This window comes from Sceloporus occidentalis, unplaced genomic scaffold (assembly GCF_023333645.1).
Source record: "Sceloporus occidentalis isolate IW3139 unplaced genomic scaffold, rSceOcc1.0.p SCAF_131, whole genome shotgun sequence".
Lineage (NCBI taxonomy): Eukaryota > Metazoa > Chordata > Lepidosauria > Squamata > Phrynosomatidae > Sceloporus > Sceloporus occidentalis.
The window spans coordinates 1,598,534-1,613,916 of NW_028317111.1; the positions used below are offsets into that span (position 1 = coordinate 1,598,534).

Here is a 15,383-nt window from a genome sequence, read left to right on the forward strand (position 1 = left end):
GGGATGGGGGGTAGTTCTCTGTTCGCCGCTTCAATATGAAGAGTATCAACATCGTGTTATATGCATTTGTGTTTGGTATCCATGGGAAAACTATGCTTACATAAAAAGAAACTCCTTGACTTATTTCTCCATTTCAGGTTCACAGAATATCAGCTTTTCCGTATTTAACAAAGGCATGTAAGTAAAAAAAGATCACGTAAAAAATCATTTTCTCCTCTAGATCTTTACCTGACCTTGTCGGTTTCTGACCCCAGATGATAACATATCGGCTTCAGGCTAGGAGGACCCCAGAGCTTTCACATCTACTCCATATTATGAGACCCAGTACACCGTCCCGTCTTCCATGGGCTACAAAGTCCTACTGAAGACTCATGAAGCCCACCCCTTAATATCAATAAGAATGAGTTATCATCGCTCTGACCCTGTTTAGGAGTGAAAGCCCCTCTTTAGTACCCACATCTCTTTGTTCTTTCCTCCTCTGATGCCCCTCTATTCTACCCAACGCTTGCTGGGTATGAGGGTATCGCAGGGTTCTACAGCCGTAAAAGCCCCAATAATGTGTCTAGAAATAGCAGGAAATGGGTTATAATAATTTATGTAAATAAAATGTATTCTTCTTTTAAATGTCTTGGTTACATAAATTGGTATGAATAGGTCACTGCTATTAGAAAAATGCCCCCTATGCCCATATGAAATGTCTGGTGGCATGATCATGGTGACGAGGGTCTTCACGGCCGCCCCTAACCCCCGTTGTTTTTTAGGTCTACGGAAAGCAAAGACTCCTGGCTTATAAGTGCAAAGCATGAATTATTCATGTTTCAGACACACTCAGGTATGCCTTCTTTGTAATTTTTCAATGGTGTTTATAGCCTCTTAGCATAATAATTTAGGTTTAAAAGTCGCTGTTCGAGTGTATATATTATAGTCGGGCTGATTCCAAATATCTCATAATTGTGCTGGGACATTCTAATCGTGGAAATCGCAAAATGTGTCCAGGTAGTAGCCTTTTAATTGTGGTTGAATTATGGCTCTATGATCATTACACAATATACTATATATATATATATATATATATATATATATATATATATATATAAATGTAATATTCACCTTGAGTATCTGTCCTATTGTAGAAATACTTTCAGTAACCCCCGATTTGGGAAGTCTTGCAGGAGGAACAGATATTACTATCTTTGGCAATTTTTTTGAGCGCCCGGCTAAAGTCAGCGTGGCAGGTAATGGAGAGTTACTGACAGCTTGATAACATACTTGAAAATACTATATAAGTTGGCCTGTGGTGTCCAACTCCAGTTGTTGTAGAGTTGTTGACTCTACAACAACAATGCCCTCCAACGCTCATTTATGGCGATAAGGCCCAATTTGCAGAGCTGTAAGTAGGGGCCCTTGGCACCTGGGGCCAGAGGTCCCATTTGGATACAGGGAACCTGTTCTGAGCCTCGGTAGCGTGTCATTGTTCTCTTGGTTGGCGGGAGTGGGTTTAGGCTTCACCCCTTTCCCCTCCTAGGGTGTCGAGCCACTAGGTAGGAAATCCCTCAGGTATGTCAGAAAGAACCATCTGATACTTTGTGAATTTTTTTGGACATTGATAGCTACGGACGTGTTTTCACTTGCAATTTGCCTCAGGTGAACCATGCGAGATTAAAGATATATCACCAAAAAGCATAATTTGCACAACTGGACCCAAGAGTGGAAGCCAGAAGTCTCCGCATCCAGGTACTGAGTTATATTATGTTTAAAATTATTTTTCAATGAACCTACCAAAAAAATTGAAGAAATTAGAAGTATGTTTCATGTCAAAAAGAGGATTTTATCCCCTACATTATATAAATTATTTTATACAAGTCTCTATTCCTAGTGCCTTCATGGGTTTGGGTTAAAGGCCTTCAGGCTGACAGAAGATACCATGGTTTGGGGTCTTCAATATCAGGGTGCCGCTTTTGCTGGCCGAGGGCAAGAACGAACGAATGAACGAAAGAACGAACGAATGAAAGGAGAAAAAATTGATGGGGAAGTTTGGAAATAAACTTGTCAACTGAAAAATAGAAAGAAACAGGAAAATCGAAAAGAAGAGCTGAAAATATTATTGGAGCTACTGGCACAGAAAAAGGAGACAGAAAGGGGGGAAGGATAAAAGGACAAAGGAGAAGGAAATAAACTTTTGCGAAAAGGAAAGGGACTGAAAGCAGATAAAGTTGGTATTTTAATACCAGGGGCTTCAGTAGAACTCACACAGGTGATCTAGACTAGAATCCAAGCACTCTTTATGCTTCCAATTGATAAATTATCTGTTTTTCTCCTTTAATCTCAGGTAATCGAGGACTGCTGTTTGAAATCTGGAATCGATCGAGGGAAATGCCTTTTCCAGACAAAATGACTCACAAAAGTCTGTTAACGGCCAACGCCAGCTCTCCGGTGGGAATCAGTCTAGAATTAGAGCAGAATTTTAGGTGATGATTGGAACTATTTTTTCTTTGCCTGACTCCTTAACTGCTCCTTTTCAAGCTCTGCGATCTTTACAAATAGCTATAATGATCGGTAATATCACTAAAACTTGAGTGGAGCATCTATACCCCGCAATTGGGTATACATTAACCCATGGAAGGGAAAAGAGCGGTTTCTTAATTATTGCAATTGAAAAGTTATCAAAAAAAAAACCATATTAAGGGGAAGGACAATTTTCATTTCATTGCTCATTCAAAATAGAACTATTTTTTCGGGACCGTATCATGCTTTATTAATATGAATATTCATACACAGAGCAAAACTGAGTGGCTTCTTTGTGGCACCAGAAACAAACAACTATACATTCTGGATCCAGGCGGATAATGCTGCGCAACTGTACTTTAGCCAATCAGAGGATGCAGGAAACAAGGTATAGAGAGCGTTCGCTAAATTGGATGCAAAATATACTGTTATCTCTAAAGAAAACAATAAAACTATCAAAAGGGTGTCATTAAAAAAATCTAAATAACAAAATAAAAATAACTATTTCACATTATCTTTGGTTTGGTCATTTTTTGTAGCTTTTAGTTTTCATGGAAAATATTTTGTCGGTGATATTCAAACAGGAATTTTCTCCAATTTTTTGGCCTCTCGTACGAGACTCTTTTAGTTTTTTTGTTTGCAGTAGTCACCTGGTAGTCTTAAAACTAAAGGACCTTTTTTTAATCTAAAAAAACTATGATCACTGGATTTTACAAAATAAAAGTGTCCTATAAAAAACATTTTTTACAAGTAATCTATTCTCCTAAAGGGGGGTAGTCATCTGCAGGGTATTTAGCATTCATAGACCATAATGGATTTGGAATGTAAAAAAATAAAATAATAAAAAATAAAATAAAAAACCTTAGAAAACTCTGAAAAAGGGAACCCCAAAAATATTTTAAAAACTATAAACAAAAGCTGAAACAAAATATAAAGAAGCGTTTTCTGTGTACCTTTTAGTATATGCCAAGGATAAAGTCCAAAGCATATTTGGTATTTCAGTACTCAAGTAAATTAATATATTTTGAGTTTTTTTGTTCATTTGCATCCGCTGTATAATATCTATATATTGGATTAAAACAAAATGGCAAAAAAGGGTGTTATTTTTTAATGTTTGCCCCCATTGTTAGATTTTAGTACTAACCTAAAATTAACCTGAGATCTATGCCTCATAAAAATGTCATACCTTTTAGGCGGCGGTCTGAACCTGTCTGAATCAGCAATTAGCAACTTAACACCAGGAGAGAGAGTTAACTTACTGTAGAGGTCCTGAGAATAGGCAGTAAAGAGACAAAAAACATTTTTTTTACATATATATTACTGATTTAAACTTGCATTATGTAAGGGGTTTTAGTCCAGAAATATGTAAGATTTGGTAAAAGTGAAAGATCCACTTTAAAAAAATAAAAAATAGAAAAAAAAATTAAATACACAAATTTAAAGATTTCTAATGTATAAAGCACAAAATAACAGTAATATATAGTTATTTATTTTCTTGTGCTTTTAACCATTGCAGTATTGATGAATTATTAGCTTGCTTGAACAAGGAATGCTACGTTTATTCAAATGTAGATGATAAGAAGAATAAAGAGGCCCTTAAACTCAAAAAAAAAAAAAAAAAAAAAAAAGTATGCATTATAGAAAAATGTTCTATAATGTTCTAAAGGAAGACAGGTAGAAAAAGATACATAGTATTTCAATTTAAGCATAATTCTATTGAAAAGTTATTAAATAAGCATAAAAGGGACACATGGAGTAATAACACCCTTTCAGGGTGCTTAATAAACTCAGCAGAACCACCCTATGGTGCATTACACCACCTGACGCGTTTTGCCTGTAATTATTCCCATGTCGATGCACAAGTTTAAATACTGGATCTTTTTTTATATAATATAGAAACTCATCAAGGATATTATTTTTTTCCCCATTGGTTTTTCCTGCAGGTCCAGATAGCTTCTATACCAGATGGCATTTCCGCTTGGTCTGATCACTGGGAGGTGAACTGGGGTTTCTGGTGGCAACAGAAATCTCCTAAAATTGAACTTGTCGAAGGAAAGAAATATTACATAGAAATGGTACAGCGTGGAAGAGGACCACGATACGACATGACAATAGGGGTGCAGATCCACAATACCTGGTTAAACCCAGATATAGTGAATAGCTACAGGAGAGAAAAACATCAAATAGAGGCAAAATCATCCCAGCTTCCAGATATCCAGGTGAGGAGCCTGTGTACTAAGATGCCCCCCGCAGGTCAAAAGGTGACGCTCTACCTCTACAAAGTATCAATTGAGCTTTCCAAGCTTGAGCTTGATGGAAATCGACCGTAACAAACAACATAAAAAAAACATAGCTGTTTAGGAGTACCCATTGAGTATGCAGACTATCGAGATTACCATCAAGAATATTATGTTCAGGAGTCACAGATACAGACGTGAAATCTGGACAGCCTATTTTGCATTATATTAGAGTTCCTCACCACGTTCTCCTAGCCTGATCATTTTAGCATCGTTTTCTTTCCCCAGATTCTGACTCTTTCTGGAGAAGGACAGATCCGGTTTTGTTGGGGCGATGCATCTAGTAATCCCGTCCCAGTCAACGCTACAGCCGACCAAGTGAGTACAGGAGCCTGCAACACAGTCTCAAAGTCAAATTACTCTTGGGTTGGAACGTCCACAACAAGATCAAACCCCATAATTAAGGCCACTAACCTTGCGGAATTCATTGACCTTGTTCCCGATACTCCTACAGCGTTCTAGAACAAAATATTTGGTTACATTACCACTCAAATATTAAGCATGGGTCATGCAATTGTTTGCCTTTTTTATAGAATATGTGGTTTTATGATAATTGCGCAATAATTTCCAGAATGCTTTGCTTAATAGAGACACCAAGAGCTTGATCAATAATTAAAATCCAACTCCCATGGCACAAATCCAAAAAATTATCCCTAATCGTTCACATTCACACAACTGGCAGGCTGATAATCGCAGCACAATGTGTGCCATTCCATGTCCGATGAGATCAGAAGATGACTTTTAATGATGTTGGCACAGGTTACTGCCACAGCTGAAGCTCATTACAGCCCATGTTGTTGAACCAGTGGTGTTATAACGTTTAAATATGATTATGTTTGCCCTTATCTCTCAGGCAGATGCCCAAATACATAATCTGGAGCCAACTCCTTTATATTTTACTCTGTATTAATGATATCAGAGCCTCCAAGTCCTACTGGCAAATCATAGCTGAAATCCCTGCTTGAATACAGATGACTTCATTACGATGTTAAAATTATTAAAATCTCCTAGACTCAGGGATGTTAAGTTTGATGTTTAAACATGGCCATATGATTCCGAGACGGTTCTCCTTTCCTCTAGATCCAAGCAGCCTTGGAGGACATGCTTTCTGTCCATTGCGCCAGAGAGGACTCCTCCGCAGATATATTTCTACACAATGGATTTGAAGAAGGTAACATGCAATATCATGGTATGAACACAATCCTAGAGGGAAGCATGTTAAGAGGTAACACAATGTTACTGGGCAGAATACCGAAGGGTATTGTGAGAAAAATCTGCTCTACAGAAGGGGTAGTAGATATGTAGAATATATTTTCGGTGGAAGTAATGTAGATGTGGTAAAAGAGTTAAGGAGGGCTTGGGATGTGCATAAAGCTATCCAAAAGGGTAACTGAAAAGGGACAGATTAGAGGGGGCAATAGTTTTTTCTACCATCACTATCTATATTATCAGAAGATCCATCTCCTTTTGCCCAGACACTTAAATGTACTTTGTCAATATCCCTTAGATGATGACAATGGGGTCTAAATGACTGGTAAGAAGGATTCTTTAATATCCTTGATTCTAGATAGTCCGCTGTTGGTTCAGGAGACAGCGCAGTCACCATTCATGATATGTACTTACAAAGCGCTTCCGTAGGCATTGTTTGTTTAGAGCGCCAACTACTGATCTCCTGGAAATTCCATGAGAACCTCAGGAGACCTCGCATGGTAGTCTCGGCAAGCTGATGAGATGGGACCACTGTTTGCCGTATCGCTTTGTTTCAGTATTAGTGGTCGCTTGTCTTTCAGGCTCGGCTGGACTAGGAGGAGATCGTGGCAAATGGACAGAACCTCACTGTGGCAGAGCCAGCACTTTCATGCCAAAGTATCTTTTTAATGGGTCTCACTCAACAGTCTATACGTTAAATAAATACAGTCACGTGAGTATGCACAGTTAGGATACCGCCTTTGAGATGATTGGGTGTATAATCAATATAAGAAATATATAAATACAAGCATTTGAACACATATATATATATATATGCAAGTCTAAGAAAATAAACAATATCTTTTTTTCTTTCTTTTTTAGTTGTGCTTTGCATACAAAGGATATGCGGAGATCACTCTGGTGGTCTCGTTTTCATACAATAATACCTTTCTAAACACAATAAAGAAAAACAATTCATGTGAATCAGGATTTGATATGAGAAACACGGACAGGTACGTTAAACCTTATTCAGGAGCCCGGTACGCGAACCAAAGTCTACTTTTATTTGTTTCCTATGCGTCCTACTTAAATTTGGAATTTTCTATACCAGTAGAGAGATAGCTACAGCTAAAATGCTAAATGGTTAAAAAAAAAAGCAAATTTTAGGTCTCTTCTATAATATAAGAAATGATATATATATATATATATATATATATATATCATCTTGTGTTTTGATTTATTATTTCGACCAAATATTTTGGGTTTTGGCAAATCCAGTTCTGAGTGGTTTTCTCAAAGTTTTTATGTAGAGTTCCCCAAACAGCACAACTTCATCTTCCATTTCATTGAATCGGAAGGTGAGAGCAGAAATAGAGTATCGCTGTTTAATACAATTTTCTGATACGAAAGTTTTCTTTGTGGATAATGAGACGCTTGTTCAGGTGGAAATTTGGCTGCGTCGATCTGTGGGATTGTCTACAAAGTTCGGGATCGTTGAAAGACGTACACACGGAGTCAGCGGTGTTGGTGGATCAGATTGCTCTGGGGTATGTGGAAAACGGAGAAGACGAGAGTTGGTTTTATGTCGATGACGTTATGGTGACAAACAGAAGCACGGAAGGTATCTGCCCCGCTAATTTCATTGACAGCATACAAAGTTGTGGTATGACATTGATAAGAAAACATATAAAAGAGCTCTAGAGAAAACATTATTCTGTTCTTGTATAGTTTTTCAAGTGGATCCAGAGCCAGCCCAACCTGGTGGACATTTTCCTGACGCCATTTTTATCGCTGGGAAATACCCAACATACAGCTTGACTTCATTGGTTGGGAATTGTGGCATCGGTCTTCCTCTAATAGAACTCTGGTACGGTTCTCGTGTTTTTTTTACAGGTTTAGTCTGTACTCACGTCGTTAATATCTGAGAAAGTGTCATGCTGTTGGTCTTTTGTTCAACACAGTAATGGTTCCACCGTGGCGGGGTCGGGAAGAAGCGATCAGCTCACACAGTCAATGAGATACGGAGATGGGACTATTGTTTTAACCGTCCAAAGGCTACAATCAGCCAGCCCGCCAATCGGAGGAACATTCTCAGTCCACGTGTCAGACGTGGTCATTAAAGGTAGAATCGACTTAGCTGTGTTTAGTAAATTAACGAAAGGGAGAAGTACCCAAATGGGGTGATATAAGATGAGACCTAGATGTCTCTGTATGTCTAAATGTGAGCAAAACTGTGCCATCTTGGAATATTTTGTCGATTTGGCATGCCCGGTGGCTGACCATCCCAGCTGGCTAATTGTGATTTCTGTTTAACTGCTTTTTATATATAGGTATACCTGTGAATATCTCTCCTTCCCGTCTCAGAAGGCTATTGATAGACAATTCAGACAATTACACTTCTCCTTATATCAATACAAGCGATTTTACTGTCACCAAGGACCTGGACACATGTTTCCACGTCATCTGGACATTATCGTGGACTAGCAGAACAGGGGACCTACCCAACCTCTTCACTGTAAGATTCTAATGCCAAGAATCTTATATATTTTAGAGAGTGTCTCACAATTGATAGGGGAATTCTAGCCTAGAAAATAGTTTTTTTTATGTGTTTAATGCATATTGGATTATATTTTGCATAGACTCCAATGCTTTTTTCCGCATTCAATATTTAGTTATTGAAGTTAGAAAATAAGATCTCTGTATCTTTCTGTAGATGTCTGTATTATTTCTCTCCTGTCCTGTTGCCTCAGAAAAGTGTAATCAAGAAGCATATTTAACTAGACTTACTGCAAATGGCCTGTAGGACCTCTGTTTAAGCCAATAGGGTGCTCCTATTAACATGATTGGGTGTAGCTACTGCCAAGTGGATGTCGAACATCAATGTTCAGCTAATGTACGTGGAATTGACTGCAGCTACTCCCATTGGCATCAGTAGGGGTTCAACAGAGCATGTGCAGAAAGCATACTTAAGTATGCTTCCTGCTTTCAGCAGGGGCAGCTGGAGGAGGAGGAAAATGAGGCAGAACTTTCATTTTCAAACTCTAAAAACTTAAGAATGCCTGCGTTAAATTACATTTAGGAAAATAGAGATTAAAATAGGGCTGGATTGATATTTTAAGAATAGACAATATATTATTGTTTTGGAAATTCTGCGGCCCACTAAGTTATAGGTTGACTGTAAATGGCTTACTGAGCCATACAATATCTTTCCAGGTATATCCTGAAAGTCTCACTGGTGTGGAGCCCTCTATCAGAACCCGAGTTATTTATGATGGGGGAGTTTTTATATGGCCCATACTTGGAGACATGCTGGCCACGGCTAACACGCTACCCCAGGTAGGTTACACAATAACATAGCTTTTCTCTTTGAACGGTTTTAAGTTGCTTCTTTTAAGATATGAACCACTACCATTTTCTAACCCGCCTGATCTGCATTAAGTCAGGAGAGTGATATATTTTTTCTTGAGCATCAAGGGTGGATGGTAGAGCCTTCTTAAAAAGCTTCTGGTCTGTTTATGATCCTACAGCTCCCCGAGACTGGCATCATGCTGGTGGCCGTCTCTGCTAGATAATCAAAGTAAACATAAGTGAAGTATCTCCAGCAGGAAAGAACTTTACATGGTGACATTGTAAATTGCCCCGCATGTTAAATTATAGAAATCTGCAAGCAATGAGTTAGGATATGAACTTCAAGAAAATCCAGGATTTTCTGTCTATATTACATCGGTTGTAATGAGCTTCATTTGTGGCAGTGAGATAGGTGTGTGGCCGTCTGCTGTATATATATGTCTACAATTCTACATCAACATAAAATAAAATGCTGTCACGTTTATCAGCAGCGGACCATATGCTACATTATTACACTGGCTGCCAGAGTGGTAATGAGAGGGGTTATTGTAATCCGGCTCACCGTGGCGGTCGGAGCCTGGGGCCGACGACCTGCATTAACAGCAATAAGGAGTTTTCCTTTGATTTTATCCGACACAGTGGTATAGATATGGAATCAGCGCATGCTGGGCTGCGATTCTGAGATCTGTGTATTTAGGTACAATTTTCAGATGCAGTCCTCATTTTCAGCAAAAGTCTGGATTTTAGATGGGCCATTGAATGGAGATCATGGTGTCCAAGTGTTCAATGTCCATACTGGCATTCCATATCACTTAACGTTTCCATGATTTTTATAAACCATGTTATCTAAGGACCTTTTTTAAACATTAAAATCATCCTGTAATCTCATCCAGCGAGTTATGACCTTGAACAGCTTGCACACGGTCTGTATCCATCCAGTGAACGGTAGAGTGGATTTGGTGACACGCATTTTTATATTACTATCCGTAGGTCGCTGTCCACGTGAATGACATTCCAGCCGGCTGCTCGGGGCGCTGTTCCTTTCAGCATCTTCCCGAAGTGACACCGCTCGTGATGGATGTTCAGTACACTGAAGGTATTACCTAACAACAGATAATACGAACGTTCAGTCTGATCCACGAAGCTTCATAGAAGACGCTGGGGTTTATTTAATGTTCTCCCTTGCCCCTGCCTAAGGGTGACCCTGATGCTCTCAACAAAAAAGGGTGGAAAGTAACTCTTTAGGGGGGACTCATGAGTTTCCAGAGCTCAAACAAGTTTTGTATACGTTTAAAATAACTCACATAACACATGCAACAGTTCCAACCACTTTGAATGGTGCGCTTTCGCCACTCCTCATGTCCTCACCTTAAATTCACAAAACATGTGATGATGATTAAAGAAAATAAACTCTTTGTTCAATGTAGGGAAATATATATATATATATATATATATTTTTTTTTTTATTTTAAAGTACCCACACTTGCTATTATATAAACATTAACCCACTGATGCTATGAATTCACATTTTGTTTTAAGGCAGTGGGTGTGAAAGGCAGGTCAGTATTACTGGATCTGGTTTTAGTGAAAAGATTGAAGACCTGACCATAGAGATCAACCAGATAATATGTAATGTTATGAATGCAACAAGATCACAGATCATATGCTGCGTGGAAACATCCGTACCCCTGGGACAGCATAGGGTTAAACTTCAAGTCAAACCCTATGGTTTTGCAGCCAATTCTACCGGCACCCACCTCTTGCTTCAAGTGGCACCCAGCCTTTTAGTTGCTACTCCTTCATCAGGTCCACAAACGGGTGAGTCTAAACATCTTTCTGCAGTCACAAAGCATTTTGCTTTCTCTCTAAAAGTTGATAACACTATCACAATATGGAAAGTGAAAATTAACAATTACTATACAATGGACAAATAACTTAATTGGCCATAACAGAAGAATAAGAAACCCTGAGCTCACAATCTATATCACTCAAATTGTTCTTAAAAAGTTCTTAAATTACTTTTGAAACATTGTATCACTCCCATCACTCCTGTGTTCCAATGGTCCTTTATCACTCCCATCACTCCTGTGTTCTAATGGCCCTTTATCACTCCCATCACTCCTGTGCTCCAGTGGCCCTTTATCACTCCCATCACTCATGTGCTCCAATGGCCCTTTATCACTCCCATCACTCCTGTGCTCCAATGGCCCTTTATGACTCCCATCACTCCTGTGTTCCAATGGCCCTTTATCACTCCCATCACTCCTGTGTTCCAATGGTCCTTTATCACTCCCATCACTCCTGTGTTCCAATGGCCCTTTATCACTCCCATCACTCCTGTGTTCCAATGGGCCTTTATCACTCCCATCACTCCTGTGTCCCAGTGGCCCTTTATCACTCCCATCACTCCTGTGTTCCAGTGGCCCTTTATCACTCCCATCACTCCTGTGTTCCAATGGCCCTTTATCACTCCCATCACTCATTGATGGTTAGAAAACCCTTTTGTAATTATGTTACAGCCAGAAATGCCCTTGTTTTACATGAAAACAGCTAAGAGACCCCAAACCTTTAAACTGTGGTGTTTTTAATCAATGTCAGTAATTATTTGGGGACTAATTAATCTTAAGGCATTTAATTTGATAAAAAAAATTTAAACTGATGCCCACCATGTTAAAATATTTTAAATGCACTACCTTGACACCCCATAAAACAGTTTTTCTATAAAACCATCTTTCAATGACTTCTGTGCAGGAGGACAGTTGGTGCGACTAAGAGGTTTTGGGTTTGGTAAATCGGTCCTGGTGTATTTTGGATCTCGACAATGCCCCCTCAATTCAAGTAACTCGGGCACAATTGTGTGTACCTCACCACCTCAGGTAAATACGTGTATAGAGTTATATATATATATATATATATATATATATATATATATATATATATATATAGAACCAACTGGTTTATAGGCATTCTAAAGAACAAAAATGGATATTGGCTTCAGAAAAGTTTGTGATACCAACATTCATAGAGTGAGATGTAGTTTTATGTAAACTTTTAAGACCACGGAGGTCCCTTCTTAATTACATCTGCAGAAGAGACGTCTGAGGCCTTGGAAGCTGATGGGGAAGGGGAAGCTCATTTGTAAAGGCAATAAAATAATCGCATCCGCTCGCAGCCATGAATTTAAGAAAGATTGCAAAAATATGATTTTTTTCTAATTTAGTATAGTTTTTTTTTTTTTTTTTTATTATTATTATCTCTAATAATTATGATGTTTTATGTATTTATATGATTCTAAAAGAAGAGACCTACTTCTCCTGAACAAAATGTTGTATAATTTGCGTGGATACATCAAATCTGGGAAAAAGAGGATTCATTAGTTTAACAAACATATGGTAAAACATGACAAAAAAATATTTTGGTCCTTCGGTTATGAGAACCCCCGGGACTGAAGGAGTTAAAGTGAGGTTTTTACTTGTCTGACGCGACTAAAGAGTTGTTTTTTTTTAATTTAGTTTAAACCATGAAGACTATTTTCCCTCGACTAAACAGAATTTCTGCGTCCTGTTGTGTAGGAGCCTGACACGAGCTCTGACGTGGACATAAACATGAAGATCGGAGAGCGGTGGGTCTCGTTCCCGGGAACCTTTAAATACGATCCTTCCTTAAATCCCGTGATATTATCCTTGAATCCCAACGCAAGCAGCCCTGCAGGTATTATGTCTATTTCTGATACAATAGATACATTTTAGCCGTCACATCTTATACGAGTCCCTGAATAAGTACGGTGGGAACTTCCCCAGCTCTTAACGTTATTCAGCTGAGGTTGTCCGTTGAGTCCAAGGCTTGAGGACCTTCTGTCGATATAAAGTGTTAGAGTGAGTGAGTGTGTGTGTGTCGGAGGCAGGCGCATCACTATGAATTATGGGTGTTGATTCACTTAGACAAACAACCTATCAGCACCTGCTTTTTTTTTGTCACATGACAATTAAGTGTTCCCGGAATTTTTACATGGATTAAGCTGTACTTTGGTTTAAAATACTGCATTTTGTTCTCAAAGTGTTTAATCCAGAGGCTTAGGTAGAACAACACCTAAAAAATAAAATAAAAAATTGGTTTTATTATCATCGGAATATTGTTGCATTACCTTTTTCCAGTTCAGTATCGAATATGCCTCTTACGTCCGGTGTATTTAATTTATATTCTCGTTGCTCTGCTGTATTCTTCATCAAGGTGACCAGGAACTTCTCATTACCATGTCATCCTTTGACGCCGAGGCGAACTGGGACGTAAAAGTCACGGTTCACAACAGCGTTGCTGAGATAAAAGGCATGACACCACATGGGGTGGAAGTGACGCTGCCTCCCTTACCCACCGGCGTCTACAACGTTACTGTCACAATTCATGGAATAGTTATCAAAAGCACTGGGTATGTATCCACGTTCTGATGGGAGTTGGGTTTTTTTATGTGTTCATGTAGCTGTCGTTTCTCCTTGGTGTTTCTTTCTTACCTTTCTCCTTGCTTTACTGGTTTCTTGGCACACGGACATAGTGGTACTGACATAGTATTTGTCATGGTGGGATCTTGGACCTCTGTCCATTTAGATGCCCCCACCACCACCACCTTCTATAGAGAGTATAAAAGGATCTGTGGCGCAGGTACAGATTGGAAGCGCTCCTGGAGAATCTGCGTGTTCACGACCAGCCGTTCTGTACTCTCGGTAGTGAGTGTTGGCTGATGCTGACACAGGCTTCCCCCACGTTGTTAAAGTAACCAAGCTAAGTAACTTCTTCTGACATAATAAATCACATTTAATTGGATGATCGTGTATCTGGTGTTATGTTATTTAGGAATCTGCTTTAGTTTGCTGACTTAAAGTCAAAAAAAGGCTATGAAAACAAACATGAGCAAAATATAGGGGCTCACTCTACTGTCTGTTCCAAATTGGCTGTAATGAGCTTCAGCTGTGGCAGCAAAAGTTTCCTCAGACGTCATCAGGTGCACAGTAGTTTAGGTGTGAATTCAGCACATACTGGGCTAAGATTATTAGACATTCACTAAATTAGTTTGTGCGTCTGAAAAGTTAGCAATTTTTTTCTAATCAAATTTTTTGGGGGGGAATTGCTTACCAGTGAGTCTGTTTTTAGTGAGTAATTCTCTTTTTTCATTAAATGTCCAGTTTTTCCAGGGGTTACTGAATCACGTCTATTATGTTTTATTGACATGTGCATGAGACACGATAAGCTGCTCATTTTTTTTAATCTTTATTATTATTTATTGATTTATATAGTGCCCTCATATTCCACAGCGCTGTACAGTGGTTTATAACACAGTCTTAAGTTTTTGCAACATGTTTTATCAAATAAGGAAAGGTTGGGTGAGCACCCTGCTAAGAAATACTTTTTTTTTTAGTTTAGTTTTTAGAAACGTATTGTACAGAAATATATGTAGGTAATAAAATTCTTTCTGTCTTTATTGATTTTATTTCAAGTCAAAGCAACTAAGACCCGGATATAATTTTTATCGACTCAAGCCAATGTTCACCGTTATTCCCATAGCTGTTTTTCTGTGGCTACAAAAAAAAATAAATCTTTCTTTTTTCTGGATAATTTTAAATTAACATATTTTGTATTGAAACTGCATTATAATCAGACAAGTGCTGTGGCCTTTCTGACAATCACATTATCCTAAGGAAAAGACAGGCACCACCACAACACAAGTTATACGTTTTTTTAAAGGTTATACATTAAAAATAAAAACATATGTGTTTTCCAGAAATCACGTAAAAAAATAATGAAATGGGTTTTTCATTTTTTAGGTGATAGATTACAATGGTCGAAATATGTTGCTTTTTGAAAAACGTATATACTCTTTATACTTATGTGCAACGCATTTTACATCTGTGTGTTGCTCAGAGGGTTAAATAAATAAATATATATATATATATATAGATATATATATATAGGTATATATATTTTTATGCAGTCTATCTATATATCTAGATTTATACATATATATATATATATAATTTATACAGTCTATCTATA

General features: G+C 38.2%; 1 protein-coding gene across 1 annotated transcript in view; it reads left to right on the top strand.

The window, feature by feature from the left end:
- The window catches only part of PKHD1 (PKHD1 ciliary IPT domain containing fibrocystin/polyductin), a 168,111-nt gene that overhangs the window by 10,010 nt on the left and 142,718 nt on the right, over positions 1–15,383 (top strand). Inside the window, exons 8-26 of the mRNA XM_089499223.1 lie at positions 138–177; positions 762–832; positions 1,134–1,235; positions 1,645–1,734; positions 2,330–2,468; positions 2,779–2,893; positions 4,449–4,724; positions 5,031–5,120; positions 6,873–7,003; positions 7,433–7,611; positions 7,719–7,857; positions 7,952–8,112; positions 8,321–8,505; positions 9,204–9,326; positions 10,329–10,434; positions 10,878–11,156; positions 12,090–12,214; positions 12,911–13,049; positions 13,569–13,764. Of these exons, the coding sequence (XP_089355349.1) occupies positions 138–177; positions 762–832; positions 1,134–1,235; positions 1,645–1,734; positions 2,330–2,468; positions 2,779–2,893; positions 4,449–4,724; positions 5,031–5,120; positions 6,873–7,003; positions 7,433–7,611; positions 7,719–7,857; positions 7,952–8,112; positions 8,321–8,505; positions 9,204–9,326; positions 10,329–10,434; positions 10,878–11,156; positions 12,090–12,214; positions 12,911–13,049; positions 13,569–13,764 (2,686 nt within the window). The remainder of the gene's footprint in view (positions 1–137; positions 178–761; positions 833–1,133; positions 1,236–1,644; positions 1,735–2,329; positions 2,469–2,778; positions 2,894–4,448; positions 4,725–5,030; positions 5,121–6,872; positions 7,004–7,432; positions 7,612–7,718; positions 7,858–7,951; positions 8,113–8,320; positions 8,506–9,203; positions 9,327–10,328; positions 10,435–10,877; positions 11,157–12,089; positions 12,215–12,910; positions 13,050–13,568; positions 13,765–15,383) is intronic.